At 51.5% G+C, this 9206-nt stretch overlaps 1 protein-coding gene across 1 annotated transcript; it reads left to right on the forward strand.

Annotated features, from left to right (window-relative positions):
* The first annotated feature begins 1640 nt into the window (after positions 1–1640).
* Positions 1641–4383, forward strand: LOC125321675 (fibulin-2-like). Its single transcript, XM_048294860.1, has 2 exons — positions 1641–1788; positions 3521–4383. The coding sequence occupies exon 2, from the start codon at positions 3525–3527 to the stop codon at positions 4029–4031; it is 507 nt and encodes a 168-aa protein (XP_048150817.1). The 5' UTR covers positions 1641–1788; positions 3521–3524; the 3' UTR covers positions 4032–4383.
* The last annotated feature ends 4823 nt before the right edge of the window (positions 4384–9206 follow it).

Genomic DNA, 9206 nt, shown 5'->3' on the forward strand with positions numbered 1-9206 from the left:
AACTGAGTCTGAATCTGGATCAGCCTGGCTGTTATGGATCAGCTCAAAGCCCAGTGTTTCCAGCAGCAGCAGCAGGAGGGCTGCAGGGCAGTGGCTGCCAGCTGCAGACAGGCTCCAGGACAGGCAGATGCACTCCTGCAAAGGTCAAGTAACTCCTGAGTATTAACCTCGAATATTTACAACTGCTTCTGTATGTTAGCTATGAGTGTGGGAGCTGATAAAGCTGGGTGTGAGCTCCAGATCTTTCAGGATTACTCCACCTGGGCTAGATCCAGGCTCACCAAGGCAGTCCCAGGCCCCTTCCCCTGTCCCTGGGGGCTGCTCTTTGCAGGCACATCCGACAGTGGCATTGCCCTGCCCAGGGATGTTGGTGTTGTGTCCTCTGTCCTTCGCCAGGCTGTGACCCCGGGGATGCAAACACAGCACTGCCCCACCCACACCCTGAAGTACTGCGCTGGGAGTGAGAGGGACTGGCTGGAGGCATCCTGCCTGCCGTGTCTCTGCGGTGGAAAAGGCCTCTGGAAGCAAGGGAGGAGGTTTCATTTGACTTGTCTGCAGAAATCCCTGCAGGACCTATAAACACATGCCCGTACACAGCAGCATCAGTGGCAGGAGCAGCGTGGCCGAGTGTCCCTTCTCCACACATCCCTGGGGCTGCCCTCTGACCCTCTCTGGATAAATGGTCTTTTGAGTTCCTTTCCCTTCCCTTACCACTGAGGCCTTGCCAATATTTTATGTATCCAGTGAGAGGCAGCTGCCCAACTCTCAGTGCTCTTGAGCTCTGCATCCCATGTATCTCCCAGAGGGATAGGGGTTTCCAGGCTTCAGGAGCCATGAGAGGGAAGCAGGAGGTGGGTGAAGGCCAGGCAGCATCCCAGCCCACTGTCCTGAGTGCAGTGCCCAGCTCCAGGCCTCCCTCGACCTGCAGCTCCAGTCCGTGCTCCCCTCCCAACACCTCCCGCTCCAAAGGGTGAACAGGGAAGTGTGTGCTCCCGAAACCCTCCCTGCTTTCCAGTCCCATCTGCTGCAAGAGGCCTCTGCTCTTCAAGGTTGGGGGGCACATTTCCAATGAGCTCATGAGTACATCAGGGTAAGACATTTCCACACCAGGCACCAAATGGCCCAGGGGGGAAGCTCAGGCTGCCTGTGCTGGTCAGGGCACATGAAACTCGTGCACCCCTTCTCTGCTGAGATCCATTGCCTTAGCTCCCTTAATCCAGAGGAAAACAAACCCCAAGTGCTTTTAAGGATGCATGACAAGCACGGGAGGGCTCCCTTTGCTGGGAAGCTCTGTGGAGACGAGGACGTGTGCTCTGAGGAGGTCCATGCCCACCACTGGCTCCTGCGTTTTGGGGTGCATCACCCCAGAGCAGGCTGCATTTCACCTGTGCTGCCTTGCTAGAGCTTTTAACTCATTTTGCTCTCCCCGCGGACCCCGGCACCCCTGTCCTCAGCAGTCTGTGAAGCACAGGGGGCTGCTGATGCTTCAGAAACCCTGGTGAGGTCCGCACAGAGGGGCGTGGGGAGGGAGGACAGACCTGCAGACGCTGGGACACGCCGGATTAGTCTGCGCTCAGACTAAACCAACACCACGAGCAAGATAAGCATCTTGCTGGCCCTGCCCAGCACCTTGGAGGATTCTCCGCCTCCCCTTTCCCCCCGCCAGGGTTTCGCCGTGGAGCCACATAAATAGAGGTGCCGGGCGGGTTGCGGGGCAAGAGCGGGGACGCTTCCCAAGGTCCTGCATCGCATCCCAGCGCCCGTCCCGCCTGCCCGGCCACCCTGCAGGTAACCCGGGAGCCGCGGGGACTTGGCACGGGGCAGGGCCAGCCTGGATCCCCAGAAGTGAGGGGGAGGATGAACATTTCCCTAGGAAGTAGCGGGAGGCTGTTGATGCTGCCGCTGCTCAATGACAGACCCGTGGTGTTGGAAATTTGCTGGAAATTTGCTCTGTTGAAGGTGCCCAATTCCATTGCTGGGTGGGGTCAGATGTTTTGGCGATGGATGGGACTGATGAGGTTGGGGTGTGAGAAACCTTCGACTTAATGATGTTTAGTGGTGGTGACCTGCTCTGCCTGCGTGGGGCAGCCAGGAGGGAGCTCTTGGCTTGGGGATGGGGGATCCTTTCCAGCAGCAGCTTTTCCATGGGGAGCATGTCTGGGCTCCGTGCTGCTTGACACAGCCATCAGTCCTCTGGGAATGACAGTAAAATAACTTCTAGATTAAAATGTGTGAATGAAAGGAAGGGGCAGAACAGTAAACTCCAGCAAAGATACAGCAGGTGTAAGTAAATTAAACTGGCAAGAACTTGCTTTAAAACCAGAAAAGCTTTGAAGTCTTTGTTTTTTCAAATTGATAACGGATGGAGTCTGTGCTTTCAAGTTTTTTCTTTATGGTTACACAATTTGCAAATATTTTTGTTTAAAGAGATATGAAGAAATAACTGCAAGGAGTTGCATGTCTGCAAGAGCAGGAAATTTGGGCTATCAAATGGTGATGATATAAATGTAATCAAAGGTGGCACTGGGGCAATGGGAGAAGAGACCAGACCTGGAAGGACCCAGTACAGGAAGGAAGAAGGTGTATTTAATACAGCAGGACGTAAAGGCACTCAGACAGAGGGAAGGGATCCAAAAGCACACTTAAAGGAAATGTTGGGTCTTGAAAAGCTGAAAAAAAGAGGAGCCCTCAGCCTTTAAACAGAAAAAAGCTTAAGCATGGGCTGCTAGGTGCTGTGCATCCAAGGTGTGAGTGGAGAAGGAGAAGGGAGCAGGCACAGGGAGGGAATTTCCTGCCAGGAATGACTCTGAAAACAGGCTGGCCAAAAAAATGGAGAAGGCAGAGTCCCACAGGAGTGCCCAACACTGGAAACATCTTCCTTAAGAGAAAAAGGTTTTTCCAGTTGAAATAAAGATGAGGTGGCCCCCATGGCTTCCTTTGAAGGAATGAGGTGGCTGGAAAGGGCAGGCAGTGAGTGGCACAGCAGGACAGGCTGGGAGCTGACACCCAGACCTGGTGCCTGGAGCAGCCAGGTCCCAACTGCAGGACAAGCCACCAAAGCAGACAGTACTTTTTTGAGCCCTTCTTCTGTCCATGCCTGAAGGCCTTCTAGAAACAATTAATCAGTCATTTAAATGTAAATTATTAGCATCAATATGAGGGTGAGCAAGTCCCATAGGGCAACCACGCCAAAGCTTAGTGAGTGCTGCAATGTGGACTTTACTCACCGGTGCCCACGTTGCAGCCATCTGAACACCCAGGGGTGGAGGACACTGTGGTCGAGCCAGGAGGAGCTTTTGGGGACGAGAGATTCTGTTTTAGAGCAACAGCCAGCTGTGGGTGATCCAAACTCCAGCTGCGGGCATGTCAAGGAGATGGGGCTGCATCCTTTTCACTTTAAACCAGATACGGCTGCATCCCCTTCGCTTTAAACCATGGAGAGGCCAGCCCAGCTGCTGGGGGTTCAGTGTGCCCATGCCCAGTGTGACACCTGCTCCTACCTCCCCCTTTTTCCCCCCAGAATCATGGCCCTCACCAGCGCCCTGCGCCTGTCGCTCGCCTGCCTCCTGCTCTGCAGCGCGGCCCCAAAACCCACCTGTGACCCCAGCGCCTGCGCCCCGTGCCCCGAGGAGGACCCGGAGGGGACAGCCACCCCCACTGCTGCTGGCTGCTGTCCCCCGTGCCCCCCGCCCTGCGCCTGCCCGCCCTACCTGGAGAGCGACTGCGAGATGCAAGGCTTCGCCAGCGGCCGCGTCCCCGCCGGCCGCTCCTTCTACATCGACTTCGCCCGCAAGCTGTGCACCTGCCACCCGGCTGGGGACATCACCTGCGCCCCGCTGTGCCCGCCCCTGTCCCCCGCCTGCCGCGCCGTGGGCAGCCCGGTGGCCGACGGCTGTCCCCGCTGCGTCTGCTACGACCAGGAGGAGGTGGCAGTGCCCGCCGGCACCGTCACCGCCCGCGGCTCCCAAATCTGCACCTGCCCTGTCCACGGAGGGCAGCTGCGGTGCAGAGCTCCGGGAAGTGAGGAGTGAAGCTCTCTCCTCCCTGCTGGCTGAGGGCAGGGGAGCCCCTCTGGCTTCCTGCACCGTGGGGCATCCTCGCTGAGAAGCTTTCAAAGTGTCCTGGAGGACTTGGGGGTTGTTAGGGCCGTGCCATGGAGCGCTGGGGAGATGCCACGTTCTCTGCCATTTCTAGGCCAGGGCAGAGAGTCTGTAGGGGGTGAGCTTGCTTGGTTGTGAGGTTTGTTCCACAGGGCTTAGGCTGACTGCTGCTGGCATGTAACTGGGGCAAACGCAGCTGTTTATTTATTTGGAAGATGATTCTGCTTTTGTATGTGTTTGTGTTTATATAGGCTGTTTGTATTAAACTCGCTGGATAAACTTCCTCCCAGGAGACAGGCTTTTGCTTCCTGTAATTCCATCGGGTTCCAAGTGGTGGGACCAAGATCAGAAGGCTCGCTGACACCTTCTCCAACCTTTTCAGGAGGTGGGAGGGGTAGGTGGGCTGGCACAGGGCTGTGTTCTTAGGAGGCAAAGCCCTCTCCCGTCTCCATCCTCTGGAGCAAAGCCTTGACTCACACGAGGATGGTGGCAGTCAAGGCTCAGTGCTCCACAGCCACCTTGATGTTACCCAGGGCTGACCCCACTGTCAGTCCCAGCTGTGTCCCAGTTCAGCAGGAGTGCCCCAAAATTTGCATCAGTGACTGTGTCCTCTGGAGGCAGACACAGGATACAGGAGAACTGCATCTTCTGAGTGCTTTGACATGTATAAATATACACATACACATAAATATATCTACGTATAGAAACCACAGCTTCATCAGGCTGAGTTATTAACACATGTTCATTGCTTAAGGATTGAATAAAATCAGTGTTACCAATGAACTCTTGAAGACTTTACTGATAAGGATACACATACTTTCCTCTTGTGTTAGCTGGTGGTACGTGGGCCACACAAGGCTCTCTCCAGCCACCTTGGCTCCAGGTATGACACATTAAATGTGTCCCCTGGATTGTTTTAATTTTCCTCTCTGCTGCTCTGTCTGATGCTGTTTGACTGCAAAAAAAAACCAAACCAGTGAGCAGATGGGATTCAGATGGAGAGTCAGGAAAAGGTTGGAGGAAGGAGGTGAATTTGGGTTTTGGGGTGCAACAAGGGTCTCCATCAACTGAAGAGGGGACCTTAAGGATCATCCAATTCCAACTCCCCCACCATGGGCAGGGACACCTTCCACTATCCCAGGTTGCTCAGAGCCCCATCCAACCTGGCCTTGAACACTGCCAGGGATGGGGCAGCCACAGCTTCTCTGGGCACCCTGTGCCAGGGCCTCCCCACCCTCACAGGGAAGAATTTCTTCCACATATCTAACCTAATTTCCTCTTTTTCAGTTTGAAGCCATTCCCCCTTGTCCTGTCACTCCAGACCCTTGGAAATAATCCCTCTCCATGTTTTTTGTAGGTCCCTTCAGGCACTGGAAGGCCGCAATTAGGTCACCCCAAAGCTTTCTCTTCTCTGGGCTGAACAATCCCAATTCTCTCAGCCTTTCCTCACAGGAGAGCTGCTCCATGTTTCCATTGCAGGGAAGGGGGTTTGACCTGACAACACTTTCCCCTCTGCCCTTCCCCATTCAGTGTAAAAATCTTAGTTTTTAGTAAGGTTAAAGCCCACTGTCCACCTTCCAGACAGACACCAGGCATCCCATGGCACCGTGTCCGCCAGCAGCTCAAGAAATTCTTCCCATTACAGGTTTCTGATTACGTACTGTCCAGGTATTTACAAACAGCTGAAGGAACCCACATCCTGTATGCCCTTGGCTCTCTTGTGTGTCTGCCAAGGATTTAAGGGGATCAGAACGAGTTTGCAAGCGCAGCGATGGGTTTTGCAAGCACAGGGATTATTCAGAGAGAGTCTCCCGACGGATTTGGAAAGACTCCTCGCTGCCTGGGGAGGGTGGTGGGCTGCCGGGGTTGTTTGTCCTTTGTCACGCATCTTATCTGTCTCACTGCTCCCTGCTTTGTGTGACTGATAACCTTTGAGCGGGGGGGGGGGGGGGGGGGGGGGGGGGAATGACCGACAGATGGGCAGCCCCTGCATAATATTGGGTTTGTCTTCTCTATCCAGTGTCAGCACGGGGACAATGAAAGAGTTATTGTTCAAATATCTCTGCAAAAAGGTCCCTGGCGGCTCCTTTGCAAGCTGCTCCTTGGAGGTGGTGCAGAGTTTCTCTGCTCTGCCCCCACCTCTGATGTGAAGATACCTTCTGTCTCCAGGATCTCTGTCTGCATTTCCTCACACTGAAAGCAGCAGCTGCATTATTTTACTTTCACCATGAACAGCACCAGCCCAGGGAGAAAATTAAAAAAAACCCGGAATGATCAGTCGTCAGAATTCATTCACTTTAAATTTAATGTCCTGGGGTTTGGCATGCTTTGTTTGAATGGGTGTTGTCCTGGATTCTCCAGTATTAATCACCCTTGTGCTTGTCTACAATTTCGATACAGAATTTGCTGCTATTATTTGTATTTTTCCAGGTCGGATTTTCCCCAGTCTGGGCAGGGGTGTAGCTTTGTGGCTGCTCCTTCACATGGACACTGTCACTTTGCATCACAGCCAGGCATGTGTCTGCAGGGAAGGAGCTGTACATGTTTCTCAAGAGCAAAGCAACCCATAAACTCCTGTGCATCCCTAAATGAGCCCTGAAAACTGAAACAAAAGCTGAAATTTGCAGCTCCTAAAAAGAACTCATTTTGCATGTAGTGCAGTCAAATTTGAGGGGGGTTGTTTGTAAAAGGCCATTACTGATGTTTAATTGTGGAAGGGACAGGGCCTTTCTTCACTGTGTTAATCATAAAATGGTTGATTTAAATAGAAGCATGCTTTGGCCCTCAGTCCTTTTAATGTGCCCTCTCAGTTCCTGCCTCATGAGGCTGTAAAACATTAAAATATTCACTAATGAAACCCATCAGGAGGCTTCCTTTGGGCACAACTATGTCAAGAAGTTGAAGTGTTTGCCCAAGTCCTTCTACCTTTTCCAACAACCAGAAGTGAATTCCTTAGGTGTGGTTCACCCAACAGCTTTAGCACCCCAGACTACATTTGCAGAGCCCAGGTGTGGGGGGATGGCTGCTTGCCATTTGTTTTTCCCTAGGTATTATGCTCTTAAATGACCAGAAATCCTAATCCGTGGCAGGTTCTGCACTGGTGATTTCTGATCAGGGTGAGAACGATGTGACAGAGGTTTTCGAGAGGACCCTCTAATTCAATTAGAACATTCCCACTCAGTGTTGGTAAGGACTGACTACATCTCCCTGGAAATAGTTTCTCTTTAAAACTCGGGGGAAGGGAGAGAGGTAGCATTTGACACTTCAGAATGTGTTCATTACAGGAAATTCTAAGCTGCCCTGACCTGCTGAAGGTGCAACGCCTTTATTAACCAGCAAATGGCACAAGGATGGGAGCTACACACACAAGTGCATTTGGGTTTTCATGATTTAGGGAGGGGTTCTGCATGTTTCCCTGAAGTGTGCATGCTTTGTGATGCAGAATATTAAAATGCACATTTCCAAGCCTAAGATCCTTTATTGGTGCAACACATCATAAAAAAGCCTGTATGTGACAAAAGTGACACCCATTCATTTGGGAAAAATAATGTACAAATTGTTTTAAGGCCAAAGTGATTTCAACGGGACAAGAGGAAATGGCCTCAAGCTGTGCCAGGGGAGGTTCAGGGTGGACATCAGGAAGAATTTCTTCATGGAAAGGGTTGTCAAGTGTTGCAAGGGGCTGCCCAGGGAGGTGATGGACTCCCCATCCCTGGAGGTGTCCAAGAAATGACTTGGATGTGGCACTCAGTGCTCTGGGCTGAGGACAAGGTGGGGTTTAGTGAAACCTCCATGATGTTGGAAGTTTTTGCAACTGAATTGGTTCTGTGGTGCTGTTCTGTGATTTAGCTTCAACAGTGTGCATCTGCACTAAAGACAGCTGTTTTTTAATCATTCTGATACTGCATCCATAGCAGCATCCACAGCTCAGTTCTCTAAGGCTGTTGGGCTTTTTCCAGCAGCTGGCTTTGAATCCTGGAGTGATTTGCAGAATCATTATTCATGGCTACTCACAGTTCAGAAGTTCAAGAGACACAAAAAAAGTCCGGGGTATGTAATCAAAGATTAGTTGTTGCCAGTTTCCAAAGAAGGGAAGGGGGAAGGAAAAAAAAAAAGCCCGGGATAAGAATAAAAAACCAGTTGTTTGAAAGCAGAATGGAGGATCTTAGAGGAAAATTAATATTTCCGTAGCTGCTGAAAGTGTCCCTGTGTGTACAAGTGAGTCAGGAACATTATTTCCCCCCAGCATCTGAAAAGCTGGGAGAGCAGCACAGGCATTACCTAATAAATGCCAACCCAGTTCCTCAAAATCCCTGGAATTTTGCCATTCTGAGTTCCATTTGATGATGATGCTTAAAATTTTCAAGAGCTTTCAGGTCTTATCCAGCTACAGTACTGAGTTAAGAAACTTAATCAGAATCAGCCGTGCAATACACAATTTTGTGTATTAAAAAAACCCCAAAACAACAGAAATATTCTCTCTCCTTCCTGGCCTTAACTGGGATCCTGCCCATGGAATCATATATACTGCTAAGTATCTTAGAAAAATCAGTACCTGCACAGTAATTGAATTAGTAATTATTATAATTGCATATATCAGTAAGTCCCTTTGTCTTTTCTGTGTGCCAGCCCCTGCTGAGAGCAACGAGTCTGAATCTTAAAGACCAAATAGGGCCATGAACTGAGCTAGGCAGAAACGTGAGGAAACGTAATTTGATGAAAGTTAAGAAATTAAGGAAAGTATCCATAGTTTGTAGCTCATAGTGAGAGGTTGCAGGAGGGACACACACACCCCCCAAGATAAAAACGGCACAGAAGTCAATCACTGGTTTCTTCATCACAGAATCATTAAGGTTGGAAAAGTCCTCTGAGATTGAGTCCCAGCTGTGCCCGATGCCCACCCTGTCCCCAGCCCAGAGCACTGAGTGCCACCTCCAGCCCTTCCTGGGACACCTCCAGGGATGGGCACTCCAAACCTCCCTGGGCAGCCCCTGCCAAGGCCTGAGCTCCCTTTCCATGGGGAAATTCCTGCTGCTGTCCACCCTGAGCCTGCCCTAGCCCAGCCTGAGGCCGTTCCCTCTCCTCCTGTCCCTGTTCCCTGGCAGC

The sequence above is a fragment of the Corvus hawaiiensis genome, chromosome 2 (assembly GCF_020740725.1).
Source record: "Corvus hawaiiensis isolate bCorHaw1 chromosome 2, bCorHaw1.pri.cur, whole genome shotgun sequence".
In the NCBI taxonomy this organism is placed as follows: Eukaryota; Metazoa; Chordata; class Aves; order Passeriformes; family Corvidae; genus Corvus; species Corvus hawaiiensis.